Genomic DNA, 21608 nt, shown 5'->3' with positions numbered 1-21608 from the left:
ATGTATTTGAATATCACATTAATGTCATTGGATTGTTTTGTTTGGTATATTAGTGACACAGCTGTGCTGATCTTAGTTATTTCAGAGGTCTGTTTTGGTGAGTCTGCCTCAAATCTATTTTGGTTACTAGCTACGCAAATAAAATATACCTGAATTTAATAATGAGAAGTCTACCTAATTTATATCCTCTTAATCATGAAGAGGAGTGCTCTTGAGTGCTTTAGCCACGCACTCAACCACACGGACCATTTACCAGAGGGTTTTAAGGCTTTCTGTTTTTCTTCTTATAGTAGCACCTATGCATTTAGCAGCAATTAGTGTCTTAAGTTCTGCGAAAGTGTTTAGGTTCCTTTCCTGAATCCAGGAGGAGTAGGTGCCAAAATAGTTCTTAAGCTTTCAGGATTGTGTGCCAACAGGCTTAGTGTTGTTGTCTAATATCTTTTCTGAACATGTCTTAGATGTTCAACTTTTGTTTCAAGTCATTAATTATGTAATGTATTGCAAAGGCTGATTTTTTGGGTAGCTAGTACCTTAATGATCAGTTGAACAGATCTAATGCCTTGTTCCCACTGACAAGATTGCAGTTTTGTGCCAGTTTCCTTTTCTGTTTTCTTCTTTTGTTGGTTGCAGGAAGTAATTTGTTTCTGTGGTGGTTGATGTTTGCTGGTTGGGTCAACAGGATCACCCTGAGATCAAAAAAAAAAGTCAGTGCAAGGGAAGGTGAAGCTGAATGAGAACGTGTGAGGGCAAAGCATCGTCTCTGTGGCTATTAGCTGTTAGAACTGTAGTAACAGATGTGAAATCTCATTTTTGTTTCTGTTCTCTGTATGGTGGGTGGCAGTGTCTGAGGGGGAGTTCAAATTTGTGATGGTTTCTTAGAGGATCCTGAAAGCCTTCGTTCATCTGAGGCAGAAAACCGTTGAAGCTGTCGAGGAACATTGAGGCTAATTGAGGCAATGGTGAGAGGCAGTCCAGATGTAGAGGGCTTTGTACCGGTAGTTTTTTTCCCTTTAAGTTTCATTTAGTCATTGTATTTAGGTCTGTCTGGTCCCACTCTAATGCAGTAAGGCATGCTTTGTTCAGGGCTTTTTGTTTTCAGACAGCTGAAATTCTGAAGACTTACTGCTGTGTGAATCATTTTATTTTACCTAGCTATCAAACTGTGTGTGTAACTGCTACGGATACCTTATTTATCAGAACCAAAACAGCCCACAAGCAAAGCAGTTTATTGAGATCATCTGTTCACTGGCTCCTCAGTAGACATTCAGAGTACATCTCTGGACTGTTGCTTTGGCTGCTGCCATATTTTTTTTCCTGAAGTCTGTACAGATAATTCAGTGCAGTTTTATCCTCGTATCTTCTAAACAGTGCTATTGCTTTATGTTCTTGAGCCTTAAACTATAAAGAGGAAACATGGAATTTGTTTAGTGTTACTCCTTTGAGTTTTTGTGATAAGAATTTCTTTGCTTTGCTTTTCATAATCTCCTTAGATTCTGGGTCAGGAAAGGGCATCTTTGTACTCATTGACTTGATGGAAGCCTCTGAAAAATGTGACTAAGGCAGCATTAGAGTTGCAGGCACATAGAAAATGCAAGTCTGTATTAGCACTGAAACCTAGGATGAGAAATTTCTGTGCAGCTTAATTTAGACAAATGAAAATGAGGAGTTAGGATCCTTATGCTCAACCATGATTGTGTGACTAGCTTTGATTGTACTTTTGCAATGCACTGGTTCTCCTTTTTCTCATTAAAAATGGGGTTGTATGCCATAAATTCTTTTTCCCCTTAATTGTTATTACTGTGTGTAGTATACATCAAAGACAGTACTGAAAACCTTTAGGACTTGATTTGAGCTTCCATTTTGCTCTCAAGGAAGAAATGACCTGAGTTGAAAGGGAAGAGCATCATAGAATGTCTTTAAGGAGCCTCTCTATGAAGGGATGCATCCAGCTCTCAGTAGGAGACTTGGGACTTCAGAAAAGACCAGAAGTATTTTAGGCTAGCTGCTTTTTCTGGGTGGTTTATTAGTAAGTGAATGCAACGTGTGGCTGTTTTAAGTATTAAAATGTCCTATTTTAGATATTTTGGTCGTGAATAAATATGCTTTGCTTTGAGAAGCATTTAGTTTTTGAGATACTCGTGAAAGAACGTGATCCTGTAATGTTGTCATCTTTCATTGAAATTCATCATCTACATGCATTTGACTTATTTTTTTCCAATCCAGAAAAAGGGATGTGTATATAGAAATTGGGATGTGAAAGTGAAGTTGGTTACTTTCTAGCAAGTATTGATAAATGTTGTCAAGCTGCAGTTCTTAATGCATCCTGTGTTTTTCTCCATGCTGCAAAATTTAGTCTTTTAATAGGACTAACTAAAATCATCAGTGCAATTCCATTAAATTTCTGAGCCTGATCTGGGGACAGCATTGCCTTTAATTAGGGACTAGGATTGTGAGACTTGTCTGAATTTCCTTCTGGGCAATTTTGTGGGTTCCAGAGGTACAGTTTGACTGAAACATTCCGAGCCTTTTATCTCATTTCCAGCAGTGGTTCTTATCACATCGAAAAGATATTTTAAAATTGTTAAATGCCTTTAGTAACTGCAGTTGCTTTGAGTAGAAATTGTGGGGTTTTTCTTTCTTGTAGTTTTAATATGTGAAAGCTCTTGCCAAATATTGCTTCTGGTGTCTGCAGATTGAAGGCAGAGCGCAACAAAGACATGAACCATTTACAGTGTTGGTGTGACAGCCAGGGGTAGAAATGAGAGAGAAAAGAATGAAACAACAGGTGAGGAAGACAAGGCAACTCTGTGGGTAAGATGACTGGATCTTTGGAGGGTTGGAAATAAAAAGGCAATTTGCAACTTAATAGAAAAAAGAGCGTAAGCATGGAGAAGCCCAGAGGAGGACAGTTGGTCAGGTGGTTGTGAATCTTGTGAAGCAGATGAAAAGTGAGCTGTAATGATGCCATGTTTGCTTGAATACCAACAAGTGGGAGTTTGCAATCGCGCATTCCTGATTGGGAGTGATTAACTGAAGATGATGTGCTAGGGAAAGTAGGTTTTATGCCCAACATCTGAAAGGCTTTTTTTCTGAAAAAATAATTTGATGAGCCTTCTCTCTTTACAATATTATTTTCACTGCAGGAACGCTTTGGAATACGTGCCAATTGCAGTGGTACTTAAAAATGGGAAGGATGGCAGTGCAGGTCTTTTTTGTTATGTTACTGACATAATCATTCTGGATTGTTTTCCATGTATTATTTAGGAATTCAAGAAAACATGGAAACTGGGAAAAAGAGTAACGGAGTGAAAGGCTGTTAAGAACGTGGTAGGTGACTGTGAACTTCAAGTAAACTGAGTGAGACTGAGCTACAGCTTTCAGTTGAGTTGAAAAATAAGCAGCTGGAAGATTGGCTTAGAATTTCAAAGTACAAAAGTAGAATGAGAAATCTACGGGTGAATTTGTATGTGAAAAGACATGGGGGACCTTTTACTTGTTGAGATCACTGGAGACTGAGGCAGGAGTTGTGACACAACTAGAATAATAGCAATGGAATATTGTTTTGCCTACTCCTGTCCTGCTGGGTGTACTGTAATGAGGAATATCTTAAAGGTTTGCTTTGCTAAAGCTTTTGCTGAAGACATAAAAGAAGGATGCCAACAAGATGAGGCAGAAGATAGGCATTTACATAAACAGGAGTTACTTCATAATGGATGTGAGAGTCAAGTTCAGATTTAGAATTGATTCGCTGTGTTTTTGTGTGGTTTACTGTGGGTAAGGGAGAGACAATCTATTCAGACATATCCAAATAGTGGCTAGAAATAATTTTACCACCTATCAATCAGGGCCTGGGAGGAATTCTACAGAATGGGGTTTGAACTGCTGTAGGTTTTCACAAATTGGGGAAGTTGCAAGAAGAAAGCCTTTGCTAACTGCTGAAATGAAGGGAGGGGTGGGGGAAGGCAGAAAGCAATAGTTTAAGATATTAAGGATAGTCAAACAACAAAACCCCTCAAAATAAGAGGATACTTTACTAGAAAGGTGGACAGTATGTCCTGTTCACACAGTATCAGCTAATGATGACTTACAAAATATTTTGGGAAGGAAATGAAATACAATCATTTGTGATTTGACCAAGATATTGTGGAGTAGGTGTATTGGGAGGCTTTGATTTAGTTTTGATAGGAGAAAGGAAGTAATAAAAAATGTGTGCATATATATATATATATATGTATGTATATATATATATATATATATATGTATATCAATAAGAAGAGAAGGAAAGCAAAGAAGCAGCTGGTTGACCCTATTATTAAATGGAAATCTGAACAAAATCTTTCAGGCCATTTTGCTGATACCTGTGTGTGCACTGAGTGTGTGCAGCGTTGCTTTGAGAGAGAAGAGGGAGCAAAAGTTCTGTAGCTCATTTGAAATTTGAGTGTTGATTGTTGTGTTGGGGCTCAAAAGTGTATCAGCACAGGCGTTCTTCAGACTGCTTGCTTCCTATGTACATGTTCTGCATGTGAGGTGTGAATGTTCGAGTCCTTGGAAGTGACATCTCTTGTGTATTGAGTGATTGCTAGAGCAGTGTACTTCTTTGTTTCTGAACTATTCAGAGTTCCCCTTTATTTGTCTTGTTAATGGTTATTTTGTGAGTTTTGTTTTAATCATGAATACGTACTGGAAACACATTATGATGCTCAGCAGTAACGAGTATCTACACTGACAGCTAGTTGGCTGCATCGGTAGCCTGAAAGGAGTTCTCCAGGCATCTCAAGGATAGTTAGAAAGCCAGATACAATTTCTGGGGACCCTAGGAAAAGTTCTTCTTCTGATCACGACTGTGAGCAGAAACGGCAGGAGTTTTTAGGTATTTCTAACATCTTGCAAGTGAACCATGCTGATACTGCATGGTTTCTGTGGTTAGATTTGGATTTAGATAAAAGAACTGGCAAGACTTACTAGATTGTGCATGTGTCTTTTTAGGAGGGACAATGGTGTCATTGCCATAAGTGCTTTAACTCTCCCAAAAGCAATATTTTAAGTGGCTGCCTCGTATGGCTTGGGCACCACAGCTACGGGTATCTTTATAGTAACCGCATGGTTCCACTGTGAATAGGAGCAGTTTCAGCTGCAGGTTTTGTTCTTAGTGTTCAACCGTTATTTTGGTGTTCTACCTCATCTGCTATTAAAGCTGGATTCAAAATCTATTGTGTCTGAGACTTTGCATGAATCTTAGCAGATGTATGAGTACATCAGATGTTCACCTCTGAAAACTTTTTGGGAAAGTGCTTTTGAATGGTCTTTCCAGCTAAAATGTTGACAAGGTACGTAAAGACACTTAGCTACTTCTTGATGTAGTAAATCTGTGCGATTCCAGAATGAGTGTTACATTTATTCTTCTCTTCGTTTTATTTTCCTCTGATCTATTTCTGCATGTAGATAGTTTCTGTGTGATTGGAGGCAGAATTACTTGACATACGTGTCTGTTTTTCCTTCTGATTTCATCCAGATTGTCCTTCTTTCTAAAACTTTTAGTCCACGTTTTAATTTTGGAAGTGTCCAGTGAATTAGAGCAGTCTGACTCAACCCGTGCCCAGGCAGTTTATTATCCTGGGTGGCTTTGTGGGTTACCTTTTTCTTAATCATAAATTTCTGGTATTATCTAAATATTAGACTCAAAACCTTTGCCAGTCGATTCTGTGGGGTTTTACCACTTTCATCTCATAAAAGCTGACGGCGGTGTTACCCTGAGCCCACAGAGATACACTGACACATAGCACTCATAAAAAATTAATAAAGCTAATGCCCCTGTTCTTCACACCTGTGGTATAGCTGCTGATGAGCGGAATGAAGTGTGGCATCTCCAATAAAGGCTTTGGAACTGTTGAGGCAGTACCGCAGTGCCTAGGGTAACAATGAAATGGTAAGCTGCTTTGCTTCGCTCGCTGGGCAAGCTGCTGTGGAGGTTTAGTTTCAGCTATTTCTTCTGACTTAATTAGTGGGGTGGACTTGCAAGCTGCTGTGTATGAGGGGGAAATTCTAAAGTGACAAGGGAGACTGAAAAAAGACAAATGGAATCTAGTTTCTTTTCAAAATTGAGTTGGTTTAGCAGGGCTAATGATAACAAAAGCAATGCAAAGTGCTACTTGCATTCTGTCCAAGGAGATGCTGTTTTAAATACAAAACAACAACAGATCTATTGGGTGAACCATACTTGGTCTAGGAGTAAAACTTGTTTTAGGTTCCACATGCTGTCTGTCCCAGCTGACGTGAACTGATTGTCTTTCTGTTGAAAGCACATGGGCTGGTTTTGGAGCGTTGAACAACATCTGGCAGCTTTGGTATCTCGCACAACACCTCAGTATTTGCTTTGCAATTTAGGCAGGAGTCAGGTTCCATTCTTTCACGTCCTTCTGTACTAAACAGTTGTATCCTTTTGATTCTGCTAGAAGCCTGTGGATGCTTCCCTAGAGTAATATACATATAATTACTACTAATGTTAATAAAAATCTTCCTATGATGGTAAAAAGGAGATTTACCCACATTAAGCAATTGTTACTCAAATTCAGCCTAAAAATTGCTGCTAGTAAGATGAGGAATGACCTGAATCCTTAAAGAATCATCAGGTATTGTCAGGGTGCCTTTCAGAGATATGTTGTAGTTGTTGCATGCTATTCAGTGTTCTTTTTATGTGTGATGTGGAAAAAGATCTCGAAAATATGGAACAGGCTGCATTTAGAATTACTGATAAAGTTTATAGATGACGTAGCGGAGAGGGCTTAATTCGTAGAGAGGGCAGCTAAGTAAGGCAGAGGAATCTGGAACAGGCTTAAGTTACACGCAAATTAATTTTTTTTTTTTAACTACAGCAATGGCTAATGTTATCTGGAAACATCTGTGCAGAACAGACTGTGTTATAGCAAGAGAGTCATGCTGGAAATGAATATTTCGGGTAGTTGAGCAACAAGTCCCTATGCAGTGCTCTGCAAAAAAGTGATGCTTTCTAACAGCATGAATGCTGGAGAGCTTCTAATAGGTCTAGCTAGGAATGCTGGGGAAAGCCAGGGAAATGGTGTTATTATGGTGGTATGATTAGGGTGAGGAATATCAGGCTAGTCAAAATTTGACAAATACATCCTGCTATGTAGTCTGCTTAGTTTAAATTAAGGCGCATTTCCATCATTGGCAGTGACCGCCTGCTAAGGGAGCAGAAAATGGTCCTATTAGGAGTCTTTACTTTAGACAAAAGCAGAATATGATTCAGGAGATGGAAATAGATTTTGAAGAAATTTTGGGTTGGAAATGAAGGGTTGCTTTTTGACAGTGAGTGTACTTAGGCATTTCACAGTCGTACTGTACTTGCAGTAACTTATTCCATTTTGACAGATGCTCTGCCAATTTCTAAATAATAGCTGATTGTCTTACTAAGCTATATCTGATTGAGGTAAATGTTAATTCAAGGAAGTGCAAGGGCCTGGTTTTTATGGTGTCCATTCTGGCTTCATAATGTATCTTGAAGAATTTATAAAGGACTGATTTCCTTCCACCTCAAGGTAGTTTTTGTTGGTTTCCTATTTCACTGTCCTGTTTGTGAAGTCAGTCTGTGTGCCTCATTGCCTCTTCTGTACCATCACTTTCTGCACTGCTGGAAATATTTATGCTGAGTTACAGCAAAGATTAGTCAGCTTGATCACATTTTGTGTATGGCTAACGCGTATTGTGGTCGAATAATCAACTTTTTGTTAGAGAGAATTCATTATTCTCCAGCATTGGCGTGTAGAGTGCTTTGTGTCCACGCTTCAGAAGCCACGGCAAAGTACTTGTTTTCATTATTAATCATTATATGGAGGTTGGAAGAACAATTACTACCTGTCCTGGAACTGAGTTGGCATGATAAAATGCTAAGGGGAGTAATATGGACAGTGTCTGTAAGGGGCAATTGCAAATAAATTATGAAGTAATGGACCCAGAATGTGGTTTACTACTACATTGTATACGAAGTAGGTGATACAGGAACTTTGGTAAATCCTTTGTGCTTTTATATAAGCAGTTACTGAGCTGATCACAGCTAGTGCTTTTCTACGCATGAAAAATTAATGTATATTAGAAACTGAGAATGCAAATGCAATTTTTGAGGTTTCTGACAATGCCTTAAAACTGGAATGCTAATTCCAGGAAAATGGAGATTTTCTGTGGAGCTTGGGGAAGTCGGTGAAGGAAAAAGAATGGTGAACTTAAAAACTTGTATGACTCTTTAGTACCAGTGATGGCAGTGACAGGAGAGAACCTTTAGGAGAAGACGCATCATCTCCAAAATGGGGTCGTGTCAAACTAAATCTGAAAAGGAATACGCTTTTCCTCAGTATTTCACATTGCATATCACCATCAAAAATCATTTTGATAGCTGGTAGAAATGATCTTGTTCGTTATGATTATGATCTTTTTGACTGAACTTTGTGTTGGCTGCAAAGCTTGCGTTGGGAAAATATTTTCAATGAACTTGAACAATCAGAAATCAGGGTTTGATGTGGTAGCTTAAAGCGTGATGTGACCACATGCACAGCAGTCTTCTGATTTCATTTTTTCTCTTTATCGGTGCTTATGTCCAGCAGCAAGAATGTTTTCAAAGAAGATTTTTTTCCATTTTTCGTCATATGGAAATGATTAACCTTCATAAATTCACATTCTTTCTCTTCTTTCATGTCTTCCACAATGTAATGCATATTCACGTGTGGAAAAATAGTGAATACCATGTAGTATACAATAATGCATTAGCCCCACTGTTTGTTATAACAAATAAACCTATTTTTCTTAACTGTATTCAGAGGTCTTTTAATGTAGTCTTGCAGTATTTGAGGAAGTAACGTCTGTCTCTGTAAATCTCTCATCTCAGCTTACTGTGCAATTACAGTATTGTATTTGTAAGGTGCATTGGGATTCTGTAGATGTGGAAGTAGATTTTATATTGTCAGGAGTTCAGAGGTCCTGTTTATTTCTCAGGAGAAAAAGAAAGAACACGGAACTGTGCATGCTCAGAATGAACTATTCAAAATGAAATATTTGTATGGAAGAAATATTGGGAACTCCACAGAAGAAGTGGAGTGACACTGAAAGAGTGACTTTTTAGGTGGTTTAATGAGTCTTGTGCCAGAAGTTGAAAAGGATTGAGCTGCCATAGTACTTCTGCTGCAAGTAGATGCGATGTGAGCTACATGTTAGGAACCTTAAAGGTGCTTAGTTAATTTAAAATGATCATAAAAACCAAATGTATGCCAGATCTTGATTTACTTATCCCTTGCAGGTGGTTTGTGGAGGTGGCAGCTACTTGGTAGTGGCGCACTGTAAGCGTATTTGTTGCTCAGTGTTTTTAAGAGGTTCTGGAATGAAAGGAGAGGTGTTTCTGTGGAGAGAAGATGGTAAGGCAGACGAATAGTCCTCGCCTGTGTTAAATAGCCGGTAGTTTTTCCATGGTTATGGAACCAGAGCATACTGGTGGCATATTTGTGGCAGGCTTCCTTACTGTCTCACTCAAGTCAGCATCTCTTAAATGATGCCAGCAGGAGACAGATGTGCAGCAGATGTCAGGAGACCCCTCGGCCAAGGGCTTTGCCGGGCTGCAGCTGCCAAGCAGGCCGTATGTGCTAGGACAGGTTCTTGAGTTTGCTGTGTTAGCCAGAGCCTGCAACGAGCTCTTGTGATGACAGCAGGATTGAATAAAGAGGTAAAAGAAGGCCCATGCAGCTTCACACCCTCTCAGATGTTGACATGAATACATTTTTTGCTTTTACAACGAAACTGCACTGTGCTACAAGGATGGGTTTAGATGAAATAGAATTCTACTAAACACGGTGGGAAGCTGATTTTTATAGGTACGTTTTCTTTTTCAGTTTGGCTTCAGATTATCAGTACAAATATTTTATGGTAACTTTCTGCATAACGTGAGCTGAATTTAAGAGTGTCTTTATTCACTCTGTAAACACAATCTCTTGGACTGGATTCCCAACCAGTAGGTGGCAAGTTGGCTGTCACTGCCTCTGCCCAGGGTTCTTCAGCCAGTTTGATTATTGGAATGGGATTAATACAGCATGAGGCATAGGTATGATATAGCTTGTGATTTAATAAAAGTGGTACTGTGCTGTCTGCCATACCCTATGATCCATACATCTGTTGATTCCCATGGCTCTTACAAGGAACTAAATAGAAAGTGGACAACTTAACTTAAGAAAGCATCTGAAGTTGTTAATCAGCTCTGCTGTAGCATACTTATGTAGGAGAGAGCATTGATATTAATTGTTGTGAACAGTTTTTAATATCTATATAAAATGATAATGCTGCAATGTATTTGAAATGTGCCAGGAAACTGGAGTAATTTGATTTCTATCATATAATCAAAATTAGCTCTTTAACATGCCTAATTGAACTGTATAGCACACTCTGCATGTACGGCAGTGATTTAAAATATCACTGAAGCTTAATTGCATTGTAAGCAAAAATTTAAGTCTAAAAATAAAATTATAATTGGTGGAACTTTGTGTGTTTTATTGCACCGTTGTTTATTTTACCGTTGGTTGTAAATATAGTAGCTTTTTCAAGTACAGGCCATTTAAAGGAGGGGGTAGGGAGGGTAAATAACATCTTCAGGAATAACATATGGTTGGTTGTGACCTGCAGAACTGCAATGAAAATCCAGGCGCCAAATACATGCATGGTATCATCATAAGTTATTGCAGTGTTCTCGTGACCCTTCTGTCACTTCTCCATGGCAAATGGTTGGGTTGAGCTCTATAACAGCATCTTCACTTGTTCATTTGAAATTATGGTGTTTGTTTATGGTCTATGAACATAAATAGTATTTTATACCTTGTAAAGAATTGATTACCTGTATGTTAGACAGGACTTTTGGATTATTATTTTTTTTTTAAACAAACAGGAATATATTTCATCATTATGACGTGATGCTGTGAGATAAGACTCAGGTCAGTGCATTCAGAATTGCTGCTAGTAAAACAGCATTGAATTTGTTCTTCCATGGGTGCTAACTTTTATATTCATAGTACCTGTTAATGGTTGTCAGAGTAGATTTCTGAAGCCCGGACATGTGGGTACTGTTAGAGGTTTTGTAACTTAGAGGTAACAATATTGCATAATTTTGAAGAATTAAAATTAATTGTATGTGTGAAATGATACTTTCCCCCTCCCAATAAAGGAGTAATAATTGAAAGGTTGGATGATCACTGCACTATTTCGAGTCTAACTGAACTCACCACTCAGAACCATTAGCAGCTTTTCACTGTGGCTCCTCCCTCGTCTTATTGACTCACACGAGGCTATTGTCGAGTTGTTACCCCGTAGGTAAGCAAAAGAAGGGGCTGAAATGATGTTTTGTGAGATAGTAGAAGGAATGGAAAAAGCTGCAAGCAGCATTGCTGCGTGGCATAGATGTTCTCCCAAAGGTAGGGCAGATCTTCAGTTGAACAGTTGATTTTGATACCATGCAGCTCAGTGGGTTTCACAGGCATATCCCTTAGGTTTGCTGTATGTTGATAGGAATGTATGATCTCCTTGAGTGTTGTGAATGCCTTGGAGAGATCCTTTCCTAAAGCCAAGTATTCTGGAACACCCTAGCATGGCTGTTGTGCCCACAGCGCATCCGTGTTGTTCCTGTTTGAACGCGTAGATGAATGTGTCTGTCTGCTGTACAGATCACATTGCAGTTCCCACGTGAATGATGTGTTTTTCCTTGAGAGCATCACCCACAGTGGTGTTGCTTTAATCTGAGAGATGTGATTCACTGAGGAACTGAGATGTTTTCAAGCTTTACCGGGAGCTAAAATGTTGCTGTTGGTTCATTTCTGCAGAGTTTGGCAGTACGTTTTGTGAGGAGTAAGGCTTTTTCTTTTGGTACCTTTACTTTCTGAAATAGTGGCAATAACAGTCAAGCTGTAGTACTAAAAATTTGAAGGAAATTGTTACTTTTCAGTGGTGGAGTATTTCATAGTCGTTAGCTTCCTCTTACTCTTCAAATCTCTCAGACAATTAATAATTGAGACACGTGGCTTTAATAGCTGCAATAAAAGAAACCAAATGTTAGTGCGGTGCAGTTGCTTTCTGTTTTCAAATTTATCCCCTCTATGGTAGACAATATCTCTAAGTTTCGATGGCTGCTAATAAGAGCTCCAGTGAAAAGGAAAAAGAAGCATGGAGTGTGTGATGCAGCTGTATTTACAGTGCTGCTGCTTTCCTGTTGCTTTATTGCATAGACAGTGGCAGTGGAAGGCTTGTTTTGTCACACCATTGAAAATGCCATCCTCAGGAGCAGCTTCAGGTTTAAATTTACTGCTAGCACCACTTCACAAACTCTGAAGAGTTGCATGAAGACAGCAGCCTTGTATATAACATCAGAACAGTTCAAAAGGAGCTCTTGTAATTAATCTGACTTTACAATCTATTACATCCTATCTTCATGTTTATTTAAAAAAAAACAAACAAACACAACACAAAAACCCCACCGAAAAGATGAGCTGTCAGAGTTCTGTACTGAACAAGGGGGATTTATGTTGCCACAGCCTCTGTAGGTGATTTTTTGTTTTTTATTAGCAAGCTAGGCAAGATGTAGTATGCAGTAAAAGTTTTTACTGTGCTCTCCTGCTATTGCTTTCAACTTGTTTTCCTTGTATTTCAGATGATTGTGATATAATTGTAGTTATGATTAATATAGTAAAATAAGGTGTAAACTTGTAGTACACTCAGTATGGATGTTGGCACTTTCTGAAATAGAGTTGTCTCAGAGAAAACTATCAGGCAACACAATACTGAATATTTTGCTGATGGCATTCTGATCGTTGGGTGCATTGAGTATCTTCAGAATCATTGCATTCTGCTAGATCTGCTGTTACTTCAGTTACAGAAAATATGAGGAAGATGGAATAATTCTGGTTAACTGTATTTTATATTCACCTTCTGTCAATACTGCAGCAAAGCAATTAATACTAATTCAAATAGATACCTGGTGAACATTTCAGTGGGTTCTTGGTAATTCTTAGCCTGTGGAAATGGAAAGCTGTGTTAATTTGGTCAAGAGCTGAGATGTAGTGTAAAACTGAAGCCCTATTTTAGAAACTGTATTTGCAATTTTGAGTGGGGCTGTTGATTTCCATGGGACTACTTTGGTGTTTAAGGACTAAGATATGGAAAACAAAATGTAGTGGTATTTGGATCCTGTAAAATAAATCAAAAGATATTCTCCATAATGAAAGAAGAACTGATTTTTTTTTCTTTTTTCAAGAAACACGAGCAAACAATTCTTAAATTTTTGTCACCTCTTGATAACTTTGAGTAGGAAGCTAATTTAACTGGTGTTTGAATGCTGCTAGCAGTCATTAGCACAGAACTTGACCAAGAACAAAAGGGCAAAGATATCCTTAATTTGGGGAGAAAAACAGAACACTTCCTTGAATTTACTTAGTAACAGAAATCAGGTTATTTTGCTGAGATGTAGACCAATGCAGCAGCTGCATCCTAAGTATAATAACATTTTTCTTAGGTTTTGTTTCTGAACAAAACAGTGTTTGTTTGAAGTTGTGTGTGGACGTGCTGGGAGGTGTGCTGGTAATTGTGCCTGTGTGTGTGGATTCAGTCTGAGAATGAGCTTTGTTGTTTTCAACTTGGAACAGCTACTGATGCTATAGAGCTGATTTTTGGTGAGGAGAGAGTGATTGCTCCTCTTCTTCCCTCACCAGAGGACTTGGATCCATCAAATGACTGGCAAGTGATCCTTGCTTCAGCTGAACTTCTTTTCTGTGTTTGGAATTAAAGGAGCAAAATTTGATTTCTTGGCTGGCAGTTGCATAGTTAAGCTAGTTTGCGTAGACTTCAATTTCTCACATCTGTATAGAGAAACCTAAAACTACGTGATGATGATCCAAACAAGGCCAAGCTGTTGTTGAGATAAGTGGATTTGGAGGTTTCTTTCTTTTTTCCTTTTTTTTTGTTTGTTTTATTATAGTAGGCTACATTTATTCTCAGCTTCAGGATAAGTTCTGCTTCTCTTATTGTCTTTTGTTTGTTTTGACAAGGGAGAATCTTTTGCATCTTCCTTAAGGAAAATGAAAGCTGCAGACTTGCTCAGAAAAACCTTGCTTTCAGAAGGGATAAGATGTAGTCTTCACTTAAAGATTCAAGACAAGAAAGGAGCTTTAAGGGTGAATTGTCTAAATTGCATAACGATTCCCATCCAGGCAAGATCTGTATCTTATCAGGGAGAGCTAATGGCCTGAGACTCCTGAGACAAAGCTTGGTTTGTGAGCTCCCGGAGATAATTTCAGCTTGGTTTGTGGTAAATGACTATCTTCTCAGATACCATGTGTCAAAGCTTAGGTTCTTTCCTGGAAGGGGAAAAAAAAAAAAAAAGAGGATATTCTGATGTTGGGATTTGTTTTGTATATCAATCTGTGAGGTATCAAAGCAGGGAATGCTGCTTCATATAACTCTGGTTTCTGTGGAGCTCTCAAGGTAAATCACGAGGACTGGATCCTTAATTATGGTGTGGATGTGTTTGCATTATTGCCTTTGCCAAGGATCTGCCATTGGAATGCCTTCCCTCTGCCTTGAGGACGAAAGTGGTTATGGTGCTTCCTCTTTCCTGTTAGTGTTTTTGACAGCTGTGGAAATTCTGCATGTAGATGAAGGGGATGTCATGGCTGCTTTTTATCAGTGGCTAGCAGTCTGTTTCACCTGTAATTCTGTTATCTAAAGATAGTGCAGTTTCTAAATATTGGTCTGGGAGGTAGAACCATTTCCTTCTGCTGTTGTCAGTGACTGAGGATGTGCATTCAGAATTATAGTTAACAGAGATTCTTTCTAGGATGCTATTTTGAATGTAATGTTCCTTGCCTTTCATGAAGTAACAGGATTTTTAATTTCACAGGCAAGAAATGCATTACTTTCCCTTTCATAGTGATGTAAGACAACACCTTAATAGCTTTTCATGTTGCCACAATCATATTTTCGTAGTGCTGCTGTCTATTTCATAGCAGATACAAGAATGAACAAAAACCAATGCGTAGCAGCAACAAACTCTATGTTGTAACTGGATTCCACTGCTGTGTTCTGGGGAGCACTGGCATCACTGCTTCACCTGGCCATGGCAGGTGATCCTGTGGTTCTTGGATTATCTCTACACCTGAGTCTGAGTCTCACATTCTAGTAAAAAACAAGATCATCACAGCACAGGAGGTCAAAACTGCAATTTCAGAAATAAATGCAGAGGACTTGATTGCTTTGTAGATGAGGAAAATTAGGGTAAATACCTTTTTATTGACTTCTTTTCTGTGAAGAATGACATAATCATATTTCGTATTATCCCCTTTTTAGCTCTATTGGTGAATTTTGCAGCAATAATCCACAGCAGTGTTTCCTCAAACAGTATCTGTTTTTTCTACTGAAAAATGCACCACTTTTTCAGTCACTTTTATTCAGAGTACCTTAGTTTTGACTTGCATAGTATCGGTTTGCTCTGAAATGAGTACATCTGATGATCTAGTAATTTTTAGTCTCAGTTGCAGAAAGGGAGTGAAGCAGCTCAGTTGTTCTCAGCTTTATTAATGTCGTTGTTCTGGTTGTGCAAATTTGTAGCTCTCATAGGGTCACACTTGGACACAACACATACAGCTGCTTAGATTTGCACAAAGGCAGTGGCACGGATTTGGAGTATCCTGATTTTTAGTTAATCCTCTTCAGTTTTTAGCCTCTGTATATAAGTACTGTAGACTCAACTACTCCCAGATTTGGACAGTGTATGGGAGTGGCTTCAGAGACCTGCAGGAATATTATGTCTGAAATGTAAGCTGAACGTGACTTGTATTTCTGTAAAAATGTTATTTTAGCCAGAAATGTATTATTTTCTCCTGGAATGGCAGTACAAGATTAAGTGGTTTGGAAGCTTTACATATTTTTTTCTAATTTGGAGTGTTTCTGCTTTTCTTTTCCCTACATTGTTTATCTTTTCTTTCCCCAGTTGTCATTATATACGACATGCAAAGAAATCTTATTTCTGTTATCCTAAATTTCAAATAGTACCAAAGTCATCAAGATTTTAATTGGAGGTTGATTTTCCTTACAGGATTTGCTTTGTTGCTTTTAAAAGCACACAATCCACTCTCACAGGAAGAACTCAGAGGTGGATATGTAATTTGCTTAATGAAATGAAGATACAAATAGTGTGTGTAAACATGAAAAATAGTGCTCTGTGGAAATCCTCCGAGATCCCAGTGCTTTTCAGAGTATGTTTGCAATTCTTTCTTGGCTCCTCTTTGTTACCTAGAATGTCTTTTAAAAACAAGTGCAAGTATAGGAAACTACATTTAGATGGCTGATCTGTGTGAAGTGGGTGGTTTAGGGTGTGAGTGTTTAGTTAACACCTCAGTACAGCATACAGGTGCCTCGCTGATATCGGAATTAAGACAAGAAGGATGATGACTTTGGTCGTCATCTCTGCAGAATCTCCCTTGTTTCTGTCTTCCTTTTCAATCAGAAGAACGGCGAGACCAACATCCTGGGTTTCTCACCATTGGCAGTCCGTGCCATTCTGAAATGGAACCTGTTGTTCAGGGGATGGAATAGCTGAGTATCATTAAGGCTGCTTGAAGCTGAAGTTGAACATAGCTGTAAAACCTTACCCCAGAGTAACGCAGAAAACAATAGGGAAGTTTTTACATGAGCAAAATGAAGTATGTAGCTTCTTAGCTTTGCTGGGAAAACATAAATGTGGTTTAGGTGGGACAAAACTTATATTAATGTCTGTGATCAGGTATGTGAGGCGCTGAGCATTTAAAGCTTTTGTCACACCCAGTCTTTTTTAATAGTCAAGTTTGAAAAAGCAATATAGAGCAGACACCACTGGGTTTTAGACTGATGTGATTGAGCTTATTTGTAAGGCTGAAGCCGTACGCTGCTGAAAAATACCTTCTGGTCTCATCTGTAATAGTTACACTGGCACTGATCAGTAATGTCATTAGGTAATGTTAATAGTAATTCTGATCATCTCTTTAAAGAGTTTGATTCAGAGTTACAGCATCCTTACAGGACGTGTAGTGTAGAAAGCTTCTGAAGTGAGAAACAGAATCATATTCTCTTGATGGTCTGTGATTTTGAAAATCCCATGCATGCTTATTCCTTGAAATTAACCGTTGCCATCGAGTTAAGTACGAACAACAACAAAAAGTGGATATCCTACTGTGTGTGTGCACATTTTCCAATTAGAATGCCTAGATTTTATCCCATTCTTAATCTTTGTTGTGGACATCTTAAATAATGTGATACTTCATTCTTTGAAAGTTTTTACCAGCAGGATTTACCAGCAGGACGTCCTGAAAACACTGCAAACAAGAAGGATTACAAGTTGTTAGGAAACTACAGCCTTTTAAGTCGTCTTGGGATGACTAGTGGATTTCATAAATACATTGTGTGCTGTTATCCTCCTTATGTTCTTTAATGACCATCTGTTTTTAATAAATCTGTTTAGTTGGGTTAATTATTAACTAGGTAATAAACCTAGTCTGATCCTAAGAAATACATGCTGACTGAAAGTCTACCTGTAAGGATTAAGGATATGTTTTTATGTAATTTGTTTTATTGGCTTTGCCAGGTGCAAGAAAAATGTATTTTTGAAGGATACAGAAGATTTGCCTTCCACTTATTTCTGGAGTAATAGATTTTTTCTTTTGGTGTGAAGAATTCATTCAAGTTTCTTAAAAGCACGTGGTTAAGCTGATGCTCAAATGCAGTAAAAGACTTTGTATTCAGATAATGATTGATGTATAGTAGCTAGGTATATAAAAAGATTCTCTGTCACGATGTGATATCAGTTCTCTTTCTCAGGGATGTTATGAGTTTTGATTACTGCTGAATGCAGTTTATGTGCCTGAAGTCCTGAATGGATATTTCAAGCTGTTTGTACTTGATGAGTGCAGATGATGTCCAAGCAGCCATCTGATGCCTGTTTCTTTGACTTGGCTGTCAGAAAGAAGGGCCGTTCATCCTTTCTCAATCCCTCTTACCTGGCAGAGTCAGTCATGACACCAGCTGTTTTAATATTCCCTTAGAAATACTCTCTTCAGTGTTCAGTTACTAGTACTCTTATGTCTGCTACAAATACATCTGAAGGATGTGGGTCTTTGTACAAATCCAGTCCCATAGTGTATCTTACACATGTTATCCAAGTATCTTTGCTGTGCCATCCACTTCAATCAGCATCTGATTTTTTTTGCCTTCCATTATCTATTGATGAAAATGTTTGGTGCTGTTTGTCACTGTTACCAAATGAGATAAGTACGTATGCCATACTCTTTGGATGTCTTGTAGGGGAAATTATCTTCAGGTTTCATTCTAAATTCATATCTAATGTACAATTAGTTTCACCTGAATAATAGAATCATCTTTCTCACTTGAGGCTACAGATTTCCAGGACAGAGACCTCCTTGCTCAGCCTATGTGATAGCTCTCTTTCTGTATTTTATGGTGACTGAACGAGAGCCTTGAAAACGGACTTGGCTTCAGGTCTGTAATGGGATCTTATAAGGGGCAGATTCAGTGCAGGTGCTGTCTCACTGTGTTGCTGCTTTGGAGAGGCCGATACAAGGCTCCAAATCTGGAGATAGCCATTAGCCATAGTCAGGGGCATAGAACAGCACCAGCTGCTGATGAGGCAGATGTCAGAGCTGCACCCTGGGGTTCCAGTCCTCTCTTCAACAAGTGCTGGTGAGTTCTGTTGGAAAGATGCTGCGTGTGAAATAGGTTGAGTGCAAGATCTTCTTGTCTAAGCTGTGTGGCCTTCAGGAATACTCCCTAGGGTTATTCTTGGCGTGGGTATATACATGAAGGAGGAAAAAAGGTTATTTACCTGTCTGCTTTTCTGTGTGTTGTACTGTGTCTCTGTACATATGTGGCAACCTTCTCTGCCTGCTTCTGTGTAGCTAGTAATTCAGTGGTTACACCGTAGGTACTGTGGTGCTGAGCTTGTTGCTAGGACTTTACTCTTTCCATATCTGCTTAGTAGATACATGTAAGGTAAAGCGAAAGGAATGAAATATAAATTGAGTAATTGGGAAAGTGAGAAGGAAATTCATCCATTCTAAGTTAGTTGAAGGAGGTTGCTAGCTGTCAATGAAATGCAAGGATTTCTAGAAGTTGCTGTTGATCACGAGGTGGTACAGTGCAGGACAGATAGAGCAGTGCACCTTACCTTGGTAGTTTTGTACTCATTAGACTTTTTTCTGTGTAAGTGAAAATAATTCATTTACTCGAAATCTGATTGGTATTAACTTTTGATTGCCTACCACCAAATACTTCATGAATGCAGAGATGCTGAATTGCATGGAGATTTTCTTGGATGGCTTTTTGTGTTCTTTTACTATGATGTGCTTACGATAAAATCATCAGCCAAGATTGTTACTTACACCTGCATCATTACACAGGCTCAGTTGTGAGTTCCAATTCCAGCAGAATTTTATTTGCCACTTACAGCTTTATCTCAGAACATCCAATCTGCAGAGCTGCATCTTTGCCAGCTGCTTCTCTGAAATACTTTTTTGGGGGTGTTGATGGGAGGACTTTTGTTAGTATGAAATATGAGCATCTATGTTCTTATAACAAATGTAAGTTCACTGCTTTTGTTTGGTTACAAATAATGATTAATATTGATGGTTGATCTCTTCCTAGAGCAATGTTGTATTAATGTGACTGTCTAGACATTAATTCATAAGAATATAATTTCATAAGAACAAGCTAATCTCATAATACACAGTGGTTCACTACAGGCACCAGGCTTCCAGATATGCCTGTATTCATCTTTAACAATATATATCAGGATAAAATCAGGGCAACAGTGATTTAATAATTCATAAAAATTGAGCAGAGGGGAAAAAACGTGCTTTTAAAGTTAACGTAATTAGTAGTGCATCGCATGAACTTCTGCAATGTTTCTGAAAACTATGTATCTATTCTTTTCCTTTAGGATTCGGAGTTCCCTGTTGATGTTCAAGTGAACTCATACCTTGCTCGTGCCAAAGAGTACAGTCGACCCCTGAAACATGGAACGTATAAACTGGAAAGCACTTTAAAACTGCATGTCTCAGCAGTGAGCTGGTAGGAGCCATTAACAGTACATTTATTTTATACTTAAATACATTGAGACTTACTTTTTTAGCAGATGATTCAGAAGCTTGAATTGTACGTAAATTTTGAGAAACCAACTGTCCCAGTCAGGGGGAGATTTCTCTGAGAAGATGAAAGTGGAGAAAATGTTCATGAAATTTAGTGGGAGCATAAATACAGGGAAACATACAAGCAGAACTGTGTACAGATTGGGATTCGTCTCCTTTGTAAGAAGGGTGGCATTCTGCTACCAGATATAAAAGTGGGAAACGTAGATGTCTATACAGTCCAGTTCCAGAATGCTGAGCTAAAATGCTGAATATTTTTGCTTTTTGTATTTGGTTACAGGTTGTTCCCTTGGGTCAAGAATCAGAAGAGTTGAAATTTAAATTAGAGTGTGCAATAGCCTGTAAGCAATGACATTTCAGAGCTTGCTAGCTACAGGCAGAGGAAAAAAAAAAAAAAAAAAGCACTAGTGTGATGATTCCAAGTAATCTAGTTAATGATATTAAAAAAAAGATTGAAATCATCATTATTTTTATCATTAAAGTAATTTCATGTTGCATGGTACTTCTCTTACTGCACTCCAGCTGTTAATAGGTTACTTCTGAGGGTGCCCCTGTTTAAAAACAGAAACAAAAAAAAACCCAAACCCCCAATACAGCAATATTCATGGAGTTAATTTTTGTTGCTTAATTTCCTGTTGTATGTAAGAAACATAGTCTGCTTCAGCTATGCTTTAAAAGCTTAAAAGTGCGAGCAATTCTCATGCAGGGTAAAAGCTTGGGGTTGACTGACTTGTGCGGATGTCAGTGTTGTGAAGCAATAAGATTATTTCATTATTTAAGCAGTACAGAATAGCAGAGCCAAGTAAAGCAATGACACAAATTGCAGAAAATGCTTTTTGGGATAGGTGAGTGTCAGGTAAATTTGTCTGTGAAGTGAGAAACCATCTTTATATGTTTAATAACTGTAGTGTGAAGTTCACAGACTTTTAGTTGGCTGCCAATATTTCGTACTGTTTTATTTTAGTTTGACAGGGTTCTTCCTTAGTCTCTCAAGTACTTGATTCTGGCTTTCCAGCTGGCTAATTCCTAACCTCAAATGGTTAAGATAATATTTGGAATAACTTTCTCCTGTATTGTATAGTCATATGGGGCCAATTGGGAAAGAAATCAGCTTTGCTACTTGGAAGAGACTGTATCAAATCTGCCTGAAATGTTATTGAGTTAGTGGGCTTATCAAAAAGCAGTTAGTGCAACAATGGTGTATTGGGGGGGGGCGGGGGCAGACTGACAGAGAAGGAAAGCACTTTGATCCTTGCAGGATTTTCAGTGAGTCAGGTAGAATGAAGATCAAAACATAATTGTTCCAGTTGTTTTATCCCAGGACTTATGCGAGAGGCGACAGTGTAATGGTTTCCATGTTAATGTTTGTCAGAAGTTTCCTTTTAC

General features: G+C 38.4%; 1 protein-coding gene across 1 annotated transcript in view; it reads left to right on the top strand.

Moving 5' to 3' along the window:
* SPAG16 (sperm associated antigen 16) overlaps positions 1–21608 on the top strand; it is a 351259-nt gene that overhangs the window by 38074 nt on the left and 291577 nt on the right. Inside the window, exon 10 of the mRNA XM_042822342.1 lies at positions 20015–20145. Coding sequence (XP_042678276.1) covers positions 20015–20145 — 131 coding nt within the window. The remainder of the gene's footprint in view (positions 1–20014; positions 20146–21608) is intronic.

Source organism: Centrocercus urophasianus, unplaced genomic scaffold, assembly GCF_019232065.1.
Source record: "Centrocercus urophasianus isolate 14NV4802_14NV808 unplaced genomic scaffold, USGS_Curo_1.0 seq_20, whole genome shotgun sequence".
NCBI classification, from domain to species: Eukaryota; Metazoa; Chordata; class Aves; order Galliformes; family Phasianidae; genus Centrocercus; species Centrocercus urophasianus.
The sequence above is the reverse complement of the archived record's forward strand: the minus strand, read 5'-3'. Positions and strand labels throughout refer to the sequence as shown.